The sequence below is a fragment of the Blennius ocellaris genome, assembly GCF_963422515.1.
Source record: "Blennius ocellaris genome assembly, chromosome: 14".
Taxonomy (NCBI): domain Eukaryota; kingdom Metazoa; phylum Chordata; class Actinopteri; order Blenniiformes; family Blenniidae; genus Blennius; species Blennius ocellaris.
The window spans coordinates 19,603,581-19,625,842 of record NC_137663.1 but is presented as its reverse complement, the minus strand read 5'-3'; the positions used below and the strand labels follow the sequence as shown (position 1 = coordinate 19,625,842).

At 41.4% G+C, this 22,262-nt stretch overlaps 1 protein-coding gene across 3 annotated transcripts; it reads left to right on the top strand.

The window, feature by feature from the left end:
- Positions 1-134: 134 nt before the first annotated feature.
- thoc2 (THO complex 2) lies at positions 135-21,430 on the top strand. 3 transcript variants are annotated; one of them, XM_080508724.1, is made up of 37 exons: positions 135-217; positions 1,926-1,981; positions 2,383-2,474; positions 2,879-2,930; positions 3,013-3,083; positions 3,245-3,366; positions 3,465-3,598; positions 4,635-4,795; positions 4,972-5,064; positions 5,299-5,454; positions 6,146-6,318; positions 6,508-6,703; positions 6,801-6,839; positions 6,964-7,094; positions 7,960-8,061; positions 8,391-8,475; positions 8,866-8,959; positions 9,107-9,187; positions 9,297-9,393; positions 9,944-10,061; positions 10,137-10,316; positions 10,450-10,614; positions 10,843-11,118; positions 11,203-11,344; positions 11,660-11,817; positions 11,963-12,091; positions 12,200-12,331; positions 12,450-12,634; positions 13,213-13,385; positions 13,634-13,736; positions 13,852-14,237; positions 14,335-14,393; positions 15,922-15,957; positions 18,941-19,072; positions 19,249-19,315; positions 19,398-19,543; positions 19,664-21,430. In XM_080508724.1, exons 1-37 carry the CDS (start codon positions 153-155, stop codon positions 19,754-19,756), a joined length of 4,680 nt encoding a protein of 1,559 aa, XP_080364850.1. In that variant the 5' UTR covers positions 135-152; the 3' UTR covers positions 19,757-21,430. The 3 variants fall into 3 exon arrangements, 2 of the variants coding, with proteins under 2 accessions (XP_080364850.1, XP_080364849.1); XM_080508723.1 differs by having other exon boundaries at positions 143-217; positions 6,801-6,863; XR_013936909.1 differs by lacking the exons at positions 19,249-19,315; positions 19,398-19,543; positions 19,664-21,430 and having other exon boundaries at positions 143-217; positions 6,801-6,863; positions 14,335-15,463; positions 18,941-19,011.
- The last annotated feature ends 832 nt before the right edge of the window (positions 21,431-22,262 follow it).

The window sequence follows — 22,262 nt, the reverse complement described above, 5'->3', positions numbered from 1 at the left end:
TTGATCTACCGGCTTAGATTCCGATTTGAAGGCAGCTTGCGACGGAGACAGACACCAAAGTCTTCTTGTCCCCGAGTTAGCAGCGCGCTAGCTCCACATTTGACCCTGTGTGTGCCATGATGAGCTAGACATCCGGGCTGTGTGGATGGAAGATGGCGACACTTATCCTCCCTGCTGAATGGTTCAAAAACTGGGAAAAATCCGGAAAACAGGAGTTGTGAGTAGATTCCTCTTCCACCCTCGTGTTGAATGTTGGGGTTGTTTTCCAGTTCTTCACTCGTGACGGGAAATTTGGGGATAAAACAGAGATAATATCCAAATATCAGGCCGGTCTTTTCAGGAGCGTTTGCGGTAGCTAACAAGCTAGCAAGCTAAAAAAAAAAAAAAAAAAAAAACAACACTTATGACTGGCTGGCGAGCGTCAACCGAGAATAATGTTTGTGAAAGGCATATTTTACTTTTTATATCATGCGACTGAAAGTTTACCCCCCTGATTTCACTAGATCGGTATATTAGCCGTGTCGTTCATTTGTAAACATAATGGCTATCTAAGCTAAGCTAAGCTAGTTAGCATTGGTGTAGCACCTAAACTCTTCAGCGTCGCGTCGTAATAATTCGCCTTAAAAGTACAACAAATCGCTCATGCGGTGAGCCGTCAATACATTTCAACATGCTGTCGATAAGCAGCCGCGAAGAGAAGCATTTGGAGGTGGTCGTGTGGAGAAAGAACCGGTTATAATCACGTGGAGGGAAACAACGAGTCTTGACATTTACGTTAGAGCAGGTTAGCCGGAGCGTTAGCTGCTGTGTCGACTGCATGTTTTATTACCTAAAGCTTGGACGTATTAAGCATTAATTATGACGATGAGCGGTGTAAATCTATCGCATTTGTCGTTTCGTCATTAAAACATGTCCACGAAGGGAGCTGTGGCCAATAACTTCGACACCGTTCTCCGTTTAAGTAACTGTTAACAAAGGTTCACATTTGTTAATTTGCGTATGAAATTAGCTGGATGCAGGTGAGCTCAGCTCGCCAACGATCCGTGCTCTTAGCCGTTATGTTGTCTCCACACGTCGTGCCGGCGAGGTGTCACGAGTGTGAGCATCAGTTTGACCCCCGGGGACGTTACACATGTTCCTTCTCCACATCTGTGAATCAGTCCTTGGTTTGAAGTGTTTTTACTGCAATGTGAACGGGAAAAGTTGAGGGGATCCGAGGTCGTCCAGGCGGAGACAGCAGAGGCTCAGACTGGGTCGGAGCTGCGAGGCCTCCACATGCAGCATCGGCCTGCAGGGAGATGCTCAAACTTGAGCTCTGTTTGCTTCTGCCTGGAGCTCAGAGCTTCCTTCACGATTGTCCCAATGCAGTTCGGAACCATTATGTGCAATGATCCTTTTTTTTTATCACATTGATCTGAGTTACATTATTATTATCATTATTACAGTGTATTGGAGTTGACATATTGTGTCACTAATGAGCATTCAGATAGTTTGCTGTGTTAATGAACAGCTTCAACCTTTTTGTGTGGTTGGCCTGAAAGCTTCATTATGAGCCTCCCAGCCTGTTTGTATTTGTCTTTAATTATAGTTTTCCTCCAATATAATCCCCATACAATATTCCAGTTTTTGATATTCCTTCAGTCTGTCCCTCTTCTAAATGGAGAGGGACATTAAATCTAAATGAGACATAATTTCACTTGAATGAGGTTGCTAATATGTTGCAATTATGAACTTTTTTTTTCTCCTCTTAATGTTAAAGGCCCAGTAAAGTTTTGGCAGACTATACATATATTTCAAATAAAGATGCAAGTACTTTGCAACTTGTGAATTCAGTGTGTTTGCATTATTGTGTGCACTTTTAGAGCTGTACAAACCTGTATCTATGATGTTGAAGTGTAATGCTGCTTAATATTGTTTGTTTGTAGCGTTCAACTCTGCAAGGACCTAACCGAGAAAACGGACCATGGGAGTGAAGTTCGAGGTAAGTTGAGAAAATGACCTTCCTTCTCACTTCTGGTCGATGAACGCCTCCAGGTCACACAAGCATCTCCACACAATGCTACCTGGAGTGGTTTTCACCGGTGTAAGAAATAATTGGGTTTCGTAATAATGTGATAATTGGTCATCACACAATCAAAAGCTCCAATGTTTGTTTCTCAGTTGTTGGCTTATCAGCAGTATTTAAAAAAAATTTATGATAAGATAAATATTTGCCACACACGGAGCAGAAACCCTCTGGGAATTTACAAATATTTAGTTTTACACTGCACAAGTTGTTACCACCGTCCTTGAGCTTAGTGTTTTAGCCTTGTTCCAATCAATTTTTAGATTTTGTTTTCACCGATTATATCACAGTTGTGTCTTGTGTGTTTTTCCCTGCAGATATACAGGCTGCTTTGTACGAGCTCTGCTGCCAAGCTGTACAGGGAAACATGAAGTTGGATGTTGTCGTCAGTGTCCTTGGGGACATGATGGTAATAGAGCTTTGTCTCTTTTTTATTTGCCCTGTTCCCCCTAATGTTAAACTGTGTGAACCATACCAATACACCTTAAAACCTGACACGTTTTGTTTATTTTTTTTTTTTTTTTATTCCTGTTAGCATTTTATCCTTCCAGCCATTTATTTCCCTGCATGTTATTATTTTTGATGATATTTGTGGGTGTGAGTGCTTGCTGGGATCAGGCACAGCTGTAGTTAGGCGATCAGATGTTTAATGGTAATGTTGCAAGCTGTTTTTGAAATACTGGAAAGCCTTGTCTCTGAAATATTATATGAAAGCCTAAAGGGTGGAAAAAATCTGTTTAATGTACTGATACTGATGGGGAGAGAATTTAGTAACTAATTATTTGTTTTTTTTGGTCCATTTTCTGTTTTCAGGAGCTGCGAGACGACATGCCATCAGTTTTAGCAGATGTGTTCAGTATACTCGGTAAATTTCAGTTTTCTATATCAGAAATATGATTGTAGCTTTTCCTGTTCATTCTCAGTCTTGTATTATTTGTTGTTTACAGATTTAGAGACTGGTGCACTCGAAGAAAAAAACAAACGTGACCATTACACACAATTGGTTGGAGCGTGTTTGGTAAGAACATTTTTTTCATTTGTTTTCTACGAACAAAATCAATCACTCTGGTGAACCTTTCACACTGATATGATGAATTGAAGACTTGATGGGACTTTTCACATCACTCAGCTTTGCATTGGTTCAGAAGTTTGAATTAACAGTTTGTGTTTTCCTTTCAGTTTTTTGTCCCAGAAGCCATCCTAAAGGAAAGGCTGGATCCAGAAACCCTGGAGTCCCTCGGACTCATAAAACAAGCCCACCAGTTCAATCAGAAGATTGTAAAAATCAAGACCAAACTTTTGTGAGTGCAGATGTGGATATCCACAGACCAGTGAGGCGTTTTCCAATACAAATTCAAGGTTTATGCAAGATTTGTTTAATGTGTGACCTTCTCTTCAGTTATAAGCAGCAGAAGTTCAACTTGCTAAGGGAGGAAAATGAGGGCTACGCTAAGCTGATCACTGAGCTGGGCCAAGACCTGTCGGGCAACATCACCAGCCACATCGTCCTGGAAAGCATCAAGTCCCTCATAGGTAACCTGCAGTCCAAGTCTTTTACGGCTTGCACCATTAAACACAGTGGAGCTACTATCGTCATTCACAGTCTCAAAATATATTAAGGCACATCGCAGTGTTGAGCTTCATTGCCTTTAAAGTTACTCTCCCAGAACCCACATGGGAAACATTGAAAATTTAGGACCCAATTTTAGTTGTTGTATATGTATATGAAGTTGTCAATGCCATTCTAAAGGAAATTTGTCATTACACTCATACAAACGCGCATTTCCAGCATTAAAATTTTGCGGAACATCCCCAGGTTTGTTGACATGATGACAACATTCCCGAGACTTTGTGTGCAAACGATTCTGTTTGTACTCTAGGTTTCATGACATCTCGATTTGCAGCTTGCAAAAATATCCAACCATCAGTTTCACAACATTGCACGCAATTCTCATGGCTTAAATGCTCTTTATTTGAGAAAGTCTATTTTTGTTTGAGCTGCCGCAACGCGATCTTTGATATCCCAGAAACCCATGCGGCAGGTTTCAGAAGATGACGTCAGTGAGCAGAACATAAACACAGTTTGATGGCTACAAATTCCAGTTTTTTTTGTATACATATCGACTTTGATATGGTTCATTTAGTCAACTGCGGTTTGGAAATTTGTGGAAATGAGTGATGGTCTTGTTTTCATGTATTGGTTTGTTCTCTGTGCGGAAGTGGTACCTTTTATGGGAAGTATATTGTAAAGATTTAAAGATTTTTTTTTAAATAGTTCATGTAGCAGCTGCTTCCATCACATCCCACGTTTCTTTTTCACTGAAACAAATAGCTGTAATGTTATAAGTTAAAACGAGCTGAGACTGTTTGTTTGAAAACATTTTTTTTCATCAGCTGTTTTGCATATTGGCCTCAAATGTGTTGTTACTTTTGCGTTTTTAATACTTTTCAGAAAAGGTGTTCCACTGTCATGTGAATGTTTTTTTTGCCAGCTGTTGTATTGTTGAATCAATTTTTTTGATTAGCTTGTTTTTTTACCTGATCACCTATCTATTCTATTTGCCTACAGGATGCTTCAACTTAGACCCTAACCGTGTCTTAGACATAATCTTGGAGGTATACGAGAGTCGATCTGACCAAGATGACTTCTTCTTGTCCCTCATCAAGTCCTACATGTGTGAGCCTCTCACACTTTGCCACATTCTGGGCTTCAAGTTCAAATTTTACCAGGTAAAAATATCAATATCCACAGTTTGAACTTGTCTAATAATTTACACACCTGTTTCATATCTTTTAAAAAGTTTCATAGTTATATACTGTGTGCTTTGTAAGTTCAGTTCCAAGATATTAAGATATTTGCCATCTACTTTCCGTTACGATGTAATGATTTATTTTTCTTGATTCAGGAACCCAATGAGGAAACTCCCAAGTCACTTTACCACATTGCTGCTGCTTTGCTTCACCATAACTTGATAGAGCTGGAAGATCTCTACATACATGTAAGAAATGGGTCTCTAAGTCCAGCTAATTTATATGAATTAGTTTAAATGGCATAGTTTACTTTTTTTCTCCTTGCCAGTAATTTCCTGTAAATCTTTATCGTTCACATTAAAAGAGAGAAACTCTTCTTGTTGACTAGTCTATGGAGTATTGTTTACTGCAAAGTAAATTGTTCTCACTATGGAAATCTTGTTTTTTTTTTTGTGTGTTTTTTGCCTCTCTGCCATTTCCAGCTCATGCCACTTGATGCCGCTATTGTGGAGGAACACAAAACCGAGATCTCAGAGGCCAAACAGATTGCTCGCAAACTGGTTATGGTCGTACTTCCTTCTGACAAGAATGAAGACAAAGAAAAGGAGAAGGACAAGGAAGAGGAAAAGAATGACAAGGTTTTGAACCACTTTCACTGATGTTATTTACATGTAGCTGAAGGTTTGCGCTTCAGAATTGTCCGTTTTGGTGTATGAAGAGAGCTGGATATGAACAAGTGATGTTTATAAAACACTCGTCCACTTTTCAAGCCTGCTCGATATCACCAAATCATGAAGTCTTCCACATGCAGAGTGTCTTTGCTGGAGTAATTCTGTTAAATTCTACTGAATAACATGAAAGTACATTACATATCCTGTCAATTGGAGCAAATTTGCAAACCAGCGTGAAATCATGTTGAGGTGTGTTTACACATAAGCCACATTTGGTTAGACTGAAATGAATCCTGGGATGATTGTTTCAGAAGTCCATCTGTGCAAGTGTGCCCACTCAGTCAGAATTTGTTTGCATAACAGAGGGATTTCTGCAGCCATTTTTACATTTTGTAGGTAGTATCAGTGATCTAGTGAAAATCCACTTTAATTTCACTGAGCAGTGCACATACATATCCCTATACCAAAATATCTGTCACTATGGTGATATTATCAACCTCTCATTTGACATGTTTGAGTTTACTCCCTAGATGGATGGAGTCTTTCTTTATTGAATGGCAGCTTTGTGTTTATTGCCCTTTAAATGAGTGCAGGTGAACTTTGCCATATTTCAGTAGTGCACAATCATTCAGTAATTGTTGTTGTTTTGTGCCTAAAGCCACCTGATAACCAGAAGCTGGGACTGTTGGAAGCGCTGCTTAGGATTGGAGACTGGCACCACGCCCAGAGTATTATGGACCAGATGCCTTCTTTCTACGCTACTTCGCATAAGGCCATTGCACTGGCACTCTGCCAGCTTGTGCACCTGACTGTGGAGCCTCTTTACAGAAGGTGCTGATTTCCATGTTTCATTTACTGCCCACAATGTGTAATTGGGCCCAAAAGCATGCTTAACTACCTCTAATTTCCCAGTTTGATGTATTTTCCATCCCAACAATTCATTCATGCGAGCACACTTAACACAAAAAAAAAAAAAAAAAAAGGAAGTCCGACTCTTAATTTACTGTGCTGTTTCTTCAGGGCTGGCGTTCCGAAAGGGGCACGGGGATGTGTAATGCATCCACTGAGAAACAAGCGCGCCCCTCAGCCTGCTGAGAACTTTGAGGACTTGCGCAGAGACACATTCAGCATGCTTGGCTACCTGGGCCCTCACCTCTCCCATGACCCCATCCTGTTTGCCAAGATTGTACGTTTAGGCAAGGCCTTTATGAAAGAGGTAGGTGGAAACCTGGAGACTCATGACATTGGTGGCATCCCTAAAATAATGTTCTAACTTGTGCATAATGTTTTTGTTGTTGTTTTTTGCCTCTTAGTACCAAAGTGATGGAAAATCTGAGGTCAGAGACAAGATGGTGAGTAAAAGATTCGGTCAGCAGGTTTGTACATCATTGCTCTAAAAATGTGTGAAATGTTTTGTTTTGTCTCTTCAGTTGAATTCCCCTCGATAACCACGTGATTACACTGTGTTGATTGCAGGAAATCTTGTTGAGTTGTTTCCTGAGCATTGCAGACCAGGTGCTACTACCCTCCCTCACTCTGATGGAGTGTAACGCTTGCATGTCTGAGGAACTCTGGGGGCTCTTCAAACTCTTTCCCTACTATCACAGGTGAGTCTCTCTCTCTCTCTCTCTCTCTCTCTCTCTCTCTCTCTCTCTCTCTCTCTCTGTCTCTCAGCAGTATCATTCGCTCCGTGTGGCGCTGTATAATTGAGCCATCCATTGGTAAACCCCCAGGCATCGCCCCAGGAAAGTGTTTACTTGCCGAAACGGGAAGAGAAGCCCACACAAATAAATTTAGATCTTCAAACCACACTTGATTGTGTAGAATGAATTTTAAGACAAGCCCGACTCCCAAGTGTCGCTGTAGTTTTATATTTAGAACATTTGATTAGACGTTTTGGCACAGCACTCATGAGTAACGACACTCTTTCCCAAGCATTGTACTTCATTTCAGTTTTAGTTGTTTGTCATTTTGTTGCAGTTAATAATGCAGTTTCTTTTAGGGCTGCTGCACATAGAAACACTTTGAAGTGTGGTTCACTTTATCCCACAATAAACTGTTGGCACTGTCAAGGAAAAGATCTGATAGAAAGTGGAATCGGCTCGGGACTGAGGCTCATTAATGCGTTGATGTATTGTTCAATGGGTTGCTCATTAAATTGAATCCACAGATGTGTCTTGATTTTTTCAGAACCATTTAAAAAGTAAGCAAAGCAAATAAGGGATACATTCACTCTGGCAAATATTCACGCAGGTGAAGCCAGACTAGAAGGTAGCTGTTTGGCTGTTCGTTTATAGCTTCAGCTTGCCACATTGACATGTTTATGCTGCTTGCTGTGAGAGTGGGGATTTCTACTAACTATATATTTTCTTGCCTTTTATATATCCCAACCTGCCAGACTTGCCAGAGTTTAAAGTGGTGCAATGACAAAGCTTCAGTTTCACTGCAGTTTCTCTCTCTGTGCTCCCAAAGGTACCGGTTATATGGGCAATGGAAGAATGAGACTTATACCGGCCATCCACTGTTGGTTAAAGTCAAAGCTCAGACTGTGGAAAGAGCCAAATATATTATGAAGTAAGTCACTTTGCAGAACACAATACGGTTTAATTGCATCATCTTTTACTGTATTCTGCCGATTTTTCTTGCTGCTACAGTTTAACATGGAACGTCTCGAATGCTCAGAGGTCTAAAACTAATAATAGTTTGTCCGGTGCTTGGCATTTCAACTGTATTCTTCTGTTGAGGCAAAAACAATGATTATTGACACCTGTTTTTATCTAAAGCTGACAATCACAAGAGTATTTCTAACTGTTAAGTTTACAGAAGTGATAGTCTTTGATTACAACAAAGAACGTGTCTCCTCACGATTTTCATCTGCTTCTTTCTATCCCCTTCCTCTCTAGGCGGTTGACCAAAGAGAATGTGAAACAATCTGGAAGGCAGATTGGCAAACTGAGCCATAGCAATCCCACCATCCTCTTTGATTACGTAAGTGTACTTTGCACTGGTAACATTGACGTCGCCCATGTAAGCAAACCTTAATGCAGAAGCCGGTTGAAGATAAGAACAGAAAGGACAGAGTTTTCAGTTTTGTTGTACAGCGCTCACTTGAAGACCACAAGTTAATTTTCTCCATCCATCTCTCATCATCGTCTAAATCCCATCTTTGTTTTTTCAAACACCGCTCTTGTAATTGAGTTCAGATCCGTGCATTTTGAAATATGGACGCACAACCACTGCAAAAATATACGGACCATTATTTGTTAAGGTCATTTGTTGAGTGTTATTCCTGCTATGTAGGTTGTTACCAGGTTAGGGCGCAAGTCAATAACTAGTGTTGGTAATGTTTAATGCATGTGCTGTCTTCCTGTATGTCAGATGCTGTCTCAGATCCAATGGTATGACAACCTCATCGTTCCAGTGGTGGACTCTTTGAAATACCTCACATCTCTCAACTACGACGTGTTGGCCTGTATCCTACTTTTCAATGTCTCATTCAGTCGGCTAACCAAGATTTTTGTCTTTTTATTATTAAGGTTGTGAATAATAGTTGTAGAAACAAAAACAAAACAAAAAAGTTTTTGTGTATGTGGGTTGTTCCTCTTGACTCCATCTTCAGATTGCATCATTGAAGCACTTGCCAACCCCGAGAAGGAGAAGATGAAACACGATGACACCACCATCTCCTCATGGCTTCAGAGTATGCGGCTTCGCACTTTGACGCGCCATTCATTTGCATGCAAAAGGAGGAAAGGTGTTTGATGTTTTAATGAGTGTCTCACGTACAGCTGTTCTTCTTATGCACTAAGGCCTGGCAAGTCTGTGTGGAGCTGTGTTCAGAAAGTACCCCATTGAGCTTGCTGGCCTCCTGCAGTATGTCACCAATCAGCTCAAAGCAGGAAAGAGGTACGAATTCAAACGGTTTAGGGGGAACAAAAAGAGTTTGCTGTCTTCAAGCATCGTTGAAATGTGGTTATCAATGTGTTCTTCTTAAGTCATCCCATTTGTCTTGATCATCGCTGACAAAAGGTTCTAATAATGCATTTTATTTATCGACGCCTTTCAAAACACTCAAGCTCACCTCACAGTTAAAAACATGACATAATTCAAGAAAAGAACAAGATACTTATATGTAAATGCACCTCCACTCAGACACATATACACACAATATGTTAACAATATTTGAAATGGGCTCACTTAAGACATTCTAAATATGTTTTGTCATCAGTTGTTTGGAAACGGTGCTATTTAGACGAGCTACACAATATGCAACAAGTTTATTATAACTATAAAATATTAAATGATAGAATTTGTATTTAAAGGACATTTACACTTGATCTGCATTGTGTTTTGGGAATTGCTCCAGTTTCTTATAGTGTCAGCTTGCATTATGTGTTGTGCACTTCTTGTGGCCTGTTATTGCCATTTGGATCAGCTTATCTTTCTTTCTCTTCAGTTTTGACTTGCTGATCTTGAAGGAGGTGGTGCAGAAAATGGCTGGCATTGAGATTACAGATGAGATGACCTCAGAACAATTAGAAGCGATGACAGGAGGGGAGCAACTCAAAGCAGAGGTATGTGCAGTATCCTCAACTACATTTGTCATTGTTCAAATGCTTATGTCATAATGAACTCAATTCTGTTCACAGGGTGGCTACTTTGGACAGATCAGGAACACAAAAAAGTCATCACAGCGTCTGAAGGATGCTCTGCTCGACCACGAACTCGCTTTGCCACTGTGTCTCCTTATGGCTCAGCAACGAAATGGCGTGGTGTTCTTGGAGGGAGGAGAGAAACATCTGAAACTTGTTGGTCACCTTTATGACCAGGTAATAATTCCCTCTCAATGTATTTATTTAGACTTCTTATAAGATGAATTGTGTCTCTGTATCTGAGGTTTCAATCCATAAATCGAAAGTTGCTGTGTTTTCTATGTAGTAATAATGTTTTTCCTTCTTGCAGTGTCATGACACATTGGTGCAGTTTGGTGGCTTTCTGGCCTCCAACCTCAGCACAGAGGATTATATCAAGCGGGTTCCCTCAATCGACATCCTTTGTAACCAGTTCCACACTCCACATGATGCTGCTTTCTTTCTGTCTCGGCCAATGTATGCACATCAAATTTTGGTAAGTGCATTATTCGTATTTTTTTTCTTCTTTTTTTCTTTTCAATCAGTAGTGCTTTTTAGCTGCCTTAATTGAGAACAAAAAGCCATGTATTAAAGGTATTCAACTAATTCCTACAAAAGGTTTGAACTGTTTACATTTGATTATCAAAGCTTTAAAATCTTGTATGGAAATTCTGAAAAGAGCAGAATTTTCAGTTAAATTCTCAACTGGATGCTCTCTCAACAGTCCAAGTACGACGAGCTGAAGAAGGCAGAAAAAGGCAATCGGCAACAGCAGAAGGTACACAAGTATGTGGCAGCCTGTGAACAGGTGATGACACCAGTGCATGAGGCTGTGATATCACTCCACCCAGCCCGGGTGTGGGATGACCTCCGCCCTCAGTTCTACGCCACCTTCTGGTCGCTCACTATGTACGATTTGGCCGTGCCACACTCTGCCTATGACCGTGAGGTCAACAAGCTAAAGGTGCAGATCAAAGCCATCGAGGAGAACCCAGAGATAGTGAGTAGTTGGGTGATCGTCGTGAAACACACACACTTGTTGAGTGTAATTGTGATGTGACTTCTGATTTCTGTTTAATACCAGCCAATGAATAAGAAAAAGAAGGAGAAGGAACGTTGCACAGCCCTGCAGGAAAAACTGCAAGAGGAGGAGAAGAAGCAGCTGGAGCATGTACAAAGAGTTCTGCACCGACTCAAACTTGAGAAGGACAACTGGTTGTTGGCCAGTAAGTATCTCAATGTTTGTTACAATTAGTGTGCCTGTGTCATCTTTGACATTTGTTAATTGTTCAGAAAACATAAAAGTGCACACGTTTGATATTTTATTTAATGTATTTGATGAATAGCAATACATGGTTAAACTTCCTCCTACATAAACACTGAGAATAGACTGTTGTGATTGTGCGTGATGGTTTTATACCTCGTGACCATAATAAAGAAAAACCTAGAGAAAGCCCAGTCTCGCACTGTCTAATGCAGATCTGTTGCCCTTTGTTCTTATGTTTTGTGTTACTAATGGCAATCTCAATGAATTTTTGCAGAGTCCACAAAGAATGAGACCATCACAAAGTTCCTGCAGCTCTGCCTGTTTCCTCGCTGCATCTTCTCCTCCATCGATGCTGTGTACTGTGCCCGCTTTGTGGAGCTGGTCCACCAGCAGAAGACTCCCAACTTCTGCACCCTCCTGTGTTACGACAGGGTAAGAAGGATGCCTTCTAACTGCTGATCATATTCTAAAGTCACATACAATTCTGAATTCTGTGCTTTTATCCCGTTTTCGTTGTTCCTGATAATATTGACATTATACTTGGCACTTTACCGCTTACCCTTGTGTTGCTCGGCAGGTGTTTTCTGCTACCATCTACACCGTGGCCAGCTGTACGGAGAATGAGTCTCACAGATACGGACGCTTCCTCTGCTGCATGTTGGAGACGGTGACCCGCTGGCACAGTGACCGCGCAGTCTATGAGAAGGTGTCCAGTCCTACTTGCTCACACTACTCAAAATAGTGATTCAGTTGTAACCATTTGTTTGAAAATGACCTGCATATGAATCTGCCTGTTGTTATTGTGTGGTCACAGGAGTGTGTCAATTACCCCGGGTTCCTGACCATCTTTAGAGCCACAGGCTTTGACGGAGGAAACAAAGCAGATCAGCTAGATTATGAAAACTTCAGGCATGTGGTGCATAAATGGCACTACATGCTGACTAAAGTAAGATACCCTTCATTGTCTTTACATTTTCCTTCACAATTCTTTTCACCTAAATACGACAAACGTGCTGGGGAGGAGCTTTCTATGCTTAATCATTTTTGGTTGCTGTTCCAAACAGGCTTCAGTCCACTGCCTGGAAACAGGAGATTACACCCACATACGGAATATTCTGATCGTGCTCACCAAGATCCTGCCGTGCTATCCGAAGGTCCTGAACCTGGGCCAAGCGCTGGAGTGCCGTGTCCACAAGATCTGCCTTGAGGAGAAGGATAAGAGACCAGACCTCTATGCCTTAGCAATGGGGTAACACAGCATTGTGTGCTGTTCAGCTCTATGAGGAGCATACTTTTAACATATTTTATGCAAAGTGTGGTATTAACATAGAAATGTGGGAACAGATCTAAAAGAATGGTACCTATTCTGACAGATATAATTTTCTGTTTTGGAATGAAATGGGATTATTATTACATAATACATTTATATCAATTTGAAAGCTAATTGGTGTGAGATTTTTTGCTTTTGAGTGAATGTGGTTATTCCTTAGTGTAATACATTATGCAGATGTATTGCAAGAATACTACCATAAATCAATTTATAATTTCACTGTGCAGTATGGTGTTTGTAAAGCCTGGTAGTCGGCCTTGGAGCTGCTGTATTAGATCTGCGAGGAAATTGGGCATTAGTCAAACAATCGCACAAGTGTCCACACTTCTGTGCTTATTAGTAAGCAGGTTGGCGGGGTTGTAGAAAGAAAGCAGCATGCTATCAAAGCTCAGTTACGTGTTTTTCCCCCTGCGAACTTCAGATTTTTGCACTGTGTGACACTCAGATCTTTTTCGGCTTTGCTGCTGCTTTTTGCAAACCCTCTGTGCGTCTTACAGTTATTCAGGTCGCTTGAAAAGCCAGAAGGTTCACATGGTTCCTGAGAATGAGTTTCACCACAAGGAACAGCCAGCACGCACCACGCCCGCCAGTCAACAGAACGGCCCCGGCAGCACCAGCAAGCCCGCCACCAGCATGAGCAAGATGGAAGAGGGGACCTCAGAGGACGGTGGTGAGTGATTACAAATGGCCCACGGTCAATATTGCATGTTAGCTTCTTTTTTCTTTTCTTCTCATTCAAATGACTGTATAATATCGGACGAAGACCAAAAATACAAATAGAGGCTGTGATGTTTCTACATCTAAAAACTTTCAAGCTTGCAGCAGTATATTTAATAAATACAACTTGCCTAAAGTAAATGGAAAAATAAAATGAACCTGTGGTTATTAATCTTGCACTCCTGATCGTTCTTTATGCAGAACGGGGAAAGGATAAATCTCAGGGGACTACGAAGCCAGTGAGCAAAGCCAACAGTGCAGCAGCCAAAGTGACCACCAGCAATGGGAATGGTGCTCTCATCAGGTAGGATTATCCTAAACTTCTAACATTTATTTGAAAAACAAAAAACAACTCAAATTATTACTATATTATCACTAAAGGCATTTTTTTTAAAAAGAAGTTGACTGTTCCTTCTCAGCACCAAAACTGTTAAAGATCGGGACGACAAAGAAAAGAGTGGGAAGGAGAAAAAAGAGAAAAAGGAGAAGACACCAGGCAGCATCTCTGATGCAAAGGCAGAGAACAGACGGGAGAAGCAGAGAGATGAGAGAGCAGGCAAGGAGGAGCGGGTGCCACGCGAGGGTAAGGAGAAGACCCCAAAGGCAGACCGGGAGAAAGTGAAAACAGAGGAGAAGAGCATCAAAGACGACAAGTCCAAAGCCGGAAACGGGGAGCCAATGGAGCCGTCCAGGGAGCGTGACGCCATCAAGGAGTCCAAGAACAAGGAGAAAGGCGACAGGAATGCTGTGCCCGGGTCCCTCAAGTCACCAGGCTCGAGATCAGAATCAGCTGAATCTGAGAGGGGTAAGCCTGCACACCATTTAGAGCAGTAGATTTTTCAGGCGCAACATAGTTTTAACACGTGGATAAACTAAACAAGTTCACCCGCTTGTCTTTCCAGAACATAAAAGACGAAAGCTCGACAGCCACTCTTCCCCGTCCCACTCCTCATCTGTAAAGGTTAGTATGGCTTGAGGAAGGCTGTGCCCGTTTCTTCTCTATCTGCCGGAGAGTTCCCTGCCGTTGCACATTCCAGCAGCCCTGAAGATCATCAAGAGGAGCTGCCGTACACGACGCAGGCATTGGCATCTGGAAAAGCCCAACTATCCCCGTGTTAGTTGGGAAGCATTCCATGGACATCAGCATATTGTTATGCAGAATTGGGAGAAACCTCTCAAGGACTTAGTCAAGAAAATATTGTATATATTGAATATTTTCATATTAAAATATTTACCTATTTTCATAATAATGAAAGCAGTCAGTGTGCCTTGAGAAGAATTTTTTTTTTTTTTTTCATCCTAAGCATTTCGATTTTTCGTGTGGAGTTTTTGCTTTTTTGAGAATGATCACCTGATATAAAGTGGCCTGCCAACACAAGAGCTCTCCAAAGGCAAAGATGTTTTGCTTTTTTGTCCCCCCCCTTCATCCGGAGCAGTGTCACTACTTGAAATGGTGCCCAAGATCTTTTACCCCCCCCCCCCCCCACCTCCCCGGATTTCCAAGCTGCAAATATCTTCTGTTTGGAAGTGATGGAAAGTGTTCTGCTCCTCCCTCAACGTCCCCGGATGCAGCGCAGAGATGGATGGCATTCAGCAAAGCAGTCTGCAGTCGGAGCACTCTGCTGTCGCTGAGTCACTGGCGTCTCTTCTGTCCTCGCTTGTCGAAACGGCCTGCATGCAGTCTCCATGTCACGTGATGTGTGTCCAGTGAATCCCACCGGCCGGCTGCAACGCTGTCCTCGCGCGTCATCGGCATCTACAGTCACACTACCTCCCGGCAAGCGTTTTGTGGGAGACCGGAGCCACCAGCAATCCAGATCGACGGAGAAAGCGAATGTTTGCAGTTTCCCCATCAGCCCAAAAAAAAAAAGCAGAGGAAAATAAGCCTACACCTCCAAAGAGTGAGCGAGAGAGTGGGCGGCGCCTGGATCGTCTGGAATGTCGCCCAAACCACTGGAAGCTTGTGATAGGTCTTTAAGTTACCCTTCCACCAGAGAAATAGGCTCCATGTGTCTTATCCATTCCTGAACTGTAAGTGACAGCAACAGTTACTTATGTAGGGCTACAGTCAAGCACATCCCATTAAAGTCATTTGTCATACACACACATGCACAGAGACGGCACACACCCAGGCACATGTATATATATATATACATACATCACTTATAGCACTTGCACTTTATGCATATTGAAATACCAGCTGCACTGTAGATTTGTCTTTAACATTAAGACTAGCACTCATTTCATACGAGCTCAGGACTTTTCTAATATTGACATTCCAGATGTTGAGCCTATGAACTCTCCTCTCTGTGATAACCTTGTCAAAGCCTTAGTCCTTGAAGGTCAGAGGTGAACGGAGAAGTATGCTGTTGGTCCGGCCAGCCTCGACTACCCCAACCCTTCTTCCAACTCTCTACTGCTGTCTGACAACCTCCTCCCAATTCCCCACCCCCTCCCAGCTCATCTGTCATCTCCATTCATCCCTACAGGACAATAGCATCGAACCCAAGGAGTCCACATCCAAGGTTTGAACTGATTCTGCTACTCGCTCGCTCTCTAAGACTCGTTTCTTTGTTTAGATGAAATGCTGACTGAAAACATCTTTTACATTCTATAGGTCTGGTTTATTTTTTTCCGTTCCTCACCTGCAAACTTTCGAATTTTTCTAATTTACGAAGTGACTCGATATGCAGGAAAAGGGCAAAAAAATTTTTTTTGTAGTTTTAGCACCACAATTAATTACAAAAAAGACATTGTGGCACTAAAGAGAAGTCACCACGTCTGTTAATCATTTGTCAGGAATGAGTTGTGAGGATTTGCACCGGGGTCTCCAGCTGACGTGTTGCAGTGTTTGCCGCCATACAAGGCAGAGGAACCTAAATCTCTTCTACCTTGTAAAATGGAAAATAAATGTATAAAATCAGAAATAGACCAACAAGAGCACAGATTTATCATAGGAATGTTCTGGCTTTATGCCTCTCAAACGTTTTTGATTGAGCATTTTAGATTATTCAGATCAACCTGCCTGTTGAGACACACACTCAAAATCTGATCATGATCCAGTTATTGAAGGTATAACAATATTCAAGTAGTCATATTAACACCCTAATATAGTGTGCTTTAACGGATAAGGAGAGTTATCTTATTATGAAAACTCAGAAAAGCACACCTCGATGTATCGCTGAAGTACTCTGCATGAAGACTCTGATCTGACTTGTTTAATTTTTTTCTTGGGTGAAGTGGAGATGATTCTCCAGTTAAATGAAACAAGGACAATAACAGGTATAGAACTGGTATACATGCTTTACTTTAAGGGCATTTCAACACATCAGATCAAATAGTCATAGTTCTCTGGTGATATTGTATGTGATATAAACAGGACACACAAGCCCTATAGGAACATTTGTGATACAGAAGCTGAATGGGTTTTTAGCATATTGAGCCCCAGTTTGCAAAGGCCCTGTGGTCATTTTCTTTTTTTTTTTAAAAATCTTTTCATTGTTTTTTGTATTTTCCACTCTTAAAAAAGGACGATATGGTCAGAGGTTAAAAGAAAAAACATCTTTGACATGCTCATTTAAGAAGATTTTACAGCAAACTGTTTTAACATCAGTTGTTAGATCTGTGAATTTATTTTAAAATATCAGGTGTTAAGAGTGAAGCAAAACAACTTGCTGATGCTGTAAACAGCAGTATGGTTGAGTAAAGTGAAGTCTGCAGGATATAAAACCTAAAACATGTCAAAAAGGCTGAATGGCCATGTGACCCGGAGCAGCACTGCAGTCGAGTGATGACGAGAGCAATGACTTTCACAGCGCAATCTTTTCCCCATAAAACACATTCTCTTTGGTTTGATCCACAACAATCAATACATTTAAAAACAAAACTCTTTTAAGGTAATGTACACACAACCTCAGATAGTAGACACAGATTTATCATGAACGCTGAATGGCTCAGTGAAGTTTGTTGGTCTCAGCCATCAATCACATTTTATGTCAAGGTTTTGTTTATTTTTTTAGATGTTTTGAAGGTTATGGAACAAATCAAAACGGATTTACAGGAAAAACAAACCAGAAGCTGTTACAAGTGCAGACTGATCCAGGCCTCGTACTTCTGTGTGCACGAGCCTATTTAATGGACACGTTCAACTAAAAAGGAGGCAGTGTTATGCAGGCCTGCGGGGAACTCCAACCTCCGTTAGAAGTGTTTGAATGTTGTTAAAACAGTTTTTTCAGGTGGTGTTGACTCAGCTGTATTGTCATTGTGTGTTTGATACTCTTGAAGTGACTCATTTATATCAATAAGACTAAGCTGGTCTGGAACACACTTTTTTTTCAGATTATATTTCAGATTATTTACCGTATCTGAAGTATTTGTCGACTTCATACACAGAGTAGGTTCTAGGTGTAATTGTATTTCTTTTATATTTTACACAGGCCTTCTGACCGTCGTGATTAATCTGTCAGACGAGGGGAAAAACACTTGATTTGAAGAAGTCTTGTTCAGTATCATGACTGAAGCACCTTTTTGAAGTGTGTGTGTGCGTGCACGATAAAAACAAGTTGTTTTATTTGTACAATTAGGTTCGAATTTCAGGCTCATCACTAGTTGAACGCACTAGATTTGTGGAAAAAGTGGATCCTGCTTCTCAAAAGACCTTTAATTTTTCCTCAAACACACTTTTCCTCATTAAAATGGATTATATTTGTTCTGTCATGGTGTCATTTGGTGTGAATAGCATTTTTAATAAGCCCATTTGATCTTCCAACAATAATTTGGTAAACGATTGCAGTTCAATGTGTCTGTAGGCTGTGAGAGTGACGTACAGGTGACTCAGTATTTCATCTCCTTCCCTGAGATGCTCAAACAATAGAGGAATGGAAATGAGTGTGAAGCACAGATTTAGTACTACAGAGATTCATGAGCTTTCTATCACAATGACAATTACAGGACCAATAAAAGTGCAGATTTGCATTTGTTTCATAGTTTCCACATTCGTCAAACAGATCAGACGTTATGCTGGAAGAGATCTTGTTTAAAACTTTACAAAAAAAATTTAACTATGAAGAACAACAACCGCTTGTATGTTTCCATAAACTTTCTTTATCACCTGCTCAGACGCCTCCTCGTGGTTCATGTTGACGGATTACTTGAGCTCACGCACCGATTCCCAGTCAACTCCGAGCCACTTTTGTCTCTTTTGTGCAGGAAACAGCAGCCAACATTTAGCAGCTCCATGTCCGCTTACTTGTGAAAGCTTTCAATTTGGCCAGCCTGTTAAGAGCTACGACAGAGTTCTTCCTGCATTGCCGAAGACTGATACGGTCTCTCATATGTTGTGAGGTGATGTTGAGGACATGTGGCTGATGTGTACAGTTTAGTGAATGTTTTGGACTTTTGCCAATCACTGTCGTCGTCCCACGATCATACATGAACTGTATCAGTGATCTCACCCCCTGATATAACCGTGTTGCTCGTTGTCCTCTTCATGTCTAATTGACTTTGCAGCACCACATCATCTACAATTCAGTTTCGCGGTCCAAGAGCAGAGAGAGGGAGCTGGAGAAGAAAGACTCAGAGAACATACAAGGTCGATCCAAAGAGAAGAAGGAAGAGAAGGATCGCAAAGAGAGGAAACGAGTCAGTACTCCTCCGTCTTGTAGAGGCTGTGGCTGCAGATGTTTAATGATGTTGGAGACTCATTGATTTTGCACGAGTGCCTGTTTAAAAACTGAAAAGCCACAACGTCCAGATGTATTGTTATTCCAGTGCAATCCCAAGCATGACGGCGTTAACTCACGTTATCTGCATTTCAGGACCATTTGGTCAACGACCGAGAGGCGAGCCAAGAATCCAAACGCAGGAAGGATGAGAATGGCACCAGTAAGTCCTCTCGTCTCCGTAAGTCTGAAGCCGTTTCCCAGAAGAAGGAAGAGAAGCACTTAAGTTTTTGCTCTCCTCCCAGATTCCTCCAAAAACAGCAAGAGCACAAGTCCTTCCAGCGACTCCCCCCTGTCAGGAGAGAAGGAGAAGAGCAAACGATCCAAATCATCCAGCAAAGAGAAGGCAGAGTCTGTGAAACCGGAGCGAACATCTTCTGGGGGGAAGAAGGTGAGCTCGCTCTACCCGCTCAGCTCGGCAGCCTCCCGCATAGCGCTGCCTTCAGTGTGCCACACACACCGAGCCGAATATTAGATATTTCTTTATGTAAACCTTAATTTTGCATTTCAGGAGTCCAGACATGACAAAGAAAAGTCTGAAAAGAAAGAGAAGAGGGACAGCAGCGGAGCAAAGGAGGAGAAAAAGCAATATCCTTACATGTAGACAGACTGTGTCGCTCAGTGTCAACAAGTAGTTCACTTTTTAAGGTCTGTTCACTGAATCCCATCGGCAGCAGCAGAGAGCTCCGCTCCGTCATCGTGAGTTCACTCGGTAAAATTTAGTGTCGCCACTTTGTGTTCAGTGCAGCTGCTCGCCACTCTGAGTCTGTTCTCCATTACGGGGAAAACGACCTCCATTTTTATCCATCGCGTGTCGCCGAACACACTGGAGATCCAATAAGCGCTGCGGCGGATGTCACGTCGCAGCGAGACGCCAGCAAACGGGACCTGCTTGTAAACACAATTAGCACACTAATCCTCATCGTAGAACCGTGGGACTCCACTCACATGAGCACTAAACTGTCGACTCATTTCTGTCCTGAGTGAAGTCCCCCCCCCCCCCCCCCCCCCTCTGCTGCGAGGAGCCAGGCTGATGTGACGCTCCGCTCTTCAGCCGTTCCACTTCTCGGTGTTGGTTTTTGTTCCCGTTAGGCGATGAGAGATCGATTTGAAGTCTGCACACCAGCCTCCATTTTATTGAGTCAAGCGAAAGAAATTAAAGCTGCTTTTCTCTGTCCTGACAAAACGCAACGGATGTCAAGCATTTTACTGGGATTAATTTTAGCATTTCCCTTAACAATCGCACTCATAAATCCTCTGACAAGCACAGATAATGTGCATTAATCAGTGGCGGTAAGACGCATTCAGCCTCTGCAGAAGCCGCCCCTGAAAGCCGCCTCGCTCGGTGTCTGATGCGTTTTCTGTCCTCGTTGATCCACGCGTGCTGCTGCAGAGCTGGAGACGCTGTGCTTTTATCTGCAAGACATCTGCAATTCCATCTGTACTCCGTCGTTAACTCCAACTCTGATTTCTACCTGGTTTTTTTGTTGGGGTTTTGTTTTTGTTTTTTTGGCTATCTTGTAAACTCCTGGCCCCGGTGTCGTAGTTCACTTCAAACCAGTTAAGCAGCTCGGATGTTTTTTTGCTTACTTTTCTTTTTTTATTACTGACTATGGACACGATGTGCAGCCATAATCGCAGTGTTATTGTTCTTATTACAAATGAGGTTAATGTATGAAATGATCTCTTGGTAGCACCTGGTCATGGATTCAATAATCCCATGCTTGAATAATGTGTATTATTTTTTTTTGTACTTTGCCCAGTTTTGCTTTTTGTTCATTTTATTAGAGTTAACATGCTTTCCATACTCGCTTACCTCAAATCTTTGAGATATTTAGATACCTTTTATCTATTTATCTCCGTCTTTTAATCCGAGTCAGACTGTAGATGTGAGTGAGGAAGCGTACAAAGGACCAGTTTGTATATTGTGTACAATAATAAAGAGAGTAACATGAAATTCACGTCATGTTATTTCTGTTTTCTTTTTTGTTTTTAATTGATGTCCCATGCCGTTATTTTGTGGTCTTTATTTTTGTTTTGTGTTAATCAGGTTTTTACATAATTTATAAAAATGTCAATTCAGTCTGAAATGCAAAATTGTAAAGAAAAAAAAAAAATCCAAAATCGATTCTGAGTACTCCAAATGCAACTGTTTAGGAAAATGACTTTTGGAGATTTTATCTGCTGTACTCAATGAGTGTATGCTTTTTCTTTTCTTCTTCTTTTTTTTTTTTAAAGACAAATCCCAATAAATAGTTTTCCTAGTGTGTCACTTTGATACAGTCTCTGACTTGTTCCTTTCTTTCACGGCACTCGTATCTTAGATTATCTGCAGGTTCTGGTCAGAAGTACACGTCAACACCAGCAACATTAGAAAATAACTTATTTTGAACAGTAAATTATAGGTGAATGAGGTTTTTTCAAAAGAGTGTAGAAGATATTTTAATCATAGTCAAGTCTAAATTATTCAATGTATATATTTTATGGTAGATGGTAAGGCTTTCACCTCTATAATGTGGAATGTGTTAGAAATAGAACCTCTGGTGGAGTCAAGATTCTCAGCTCAGACACTGCGGCTCGAACTGACAAGCAAAATCTAGATTTCAAGTCGTCGTGGTCTTTCCGGGGGTCATCAACCTTGTTACAAACCTGTATGATTGATAGTGGCAAAGCTTGACCTTTGACCTTGGAGATGCCCTTCTACACTTGGACATACTGCACAGATCCAAACTGTGTGCTTGTGAGAAAGAGAGCCTCACAGATAGTAATATTCTTATGTGAGATCAATTACACATAAATGTTATGTAAAGATGCAAATACCTTTACAGATTGTTAGAATGAGGTTCAAAATCTCATCTGTTACGCGTGTGGACATTTTCACTTTGGGGATATATCTTTTAGAAAGTCTAGAAAACATTTGAAAGTCTTTCTTTTGTGACCACAAGGCCATGGTTCTATTTTCCATTATAAGATGCATTGCAGCAATGTGGTCTGCAGGTGGTGGTGTGTAAACCTCCCCAGTTCAAGCCTGGGCTCAAAGGCTTTGCTCCAAGTCTTCAGGTTGCCCGGGGTGATTCCTGCCTTTCGCCCCATCAGCTGGGATCGACTCC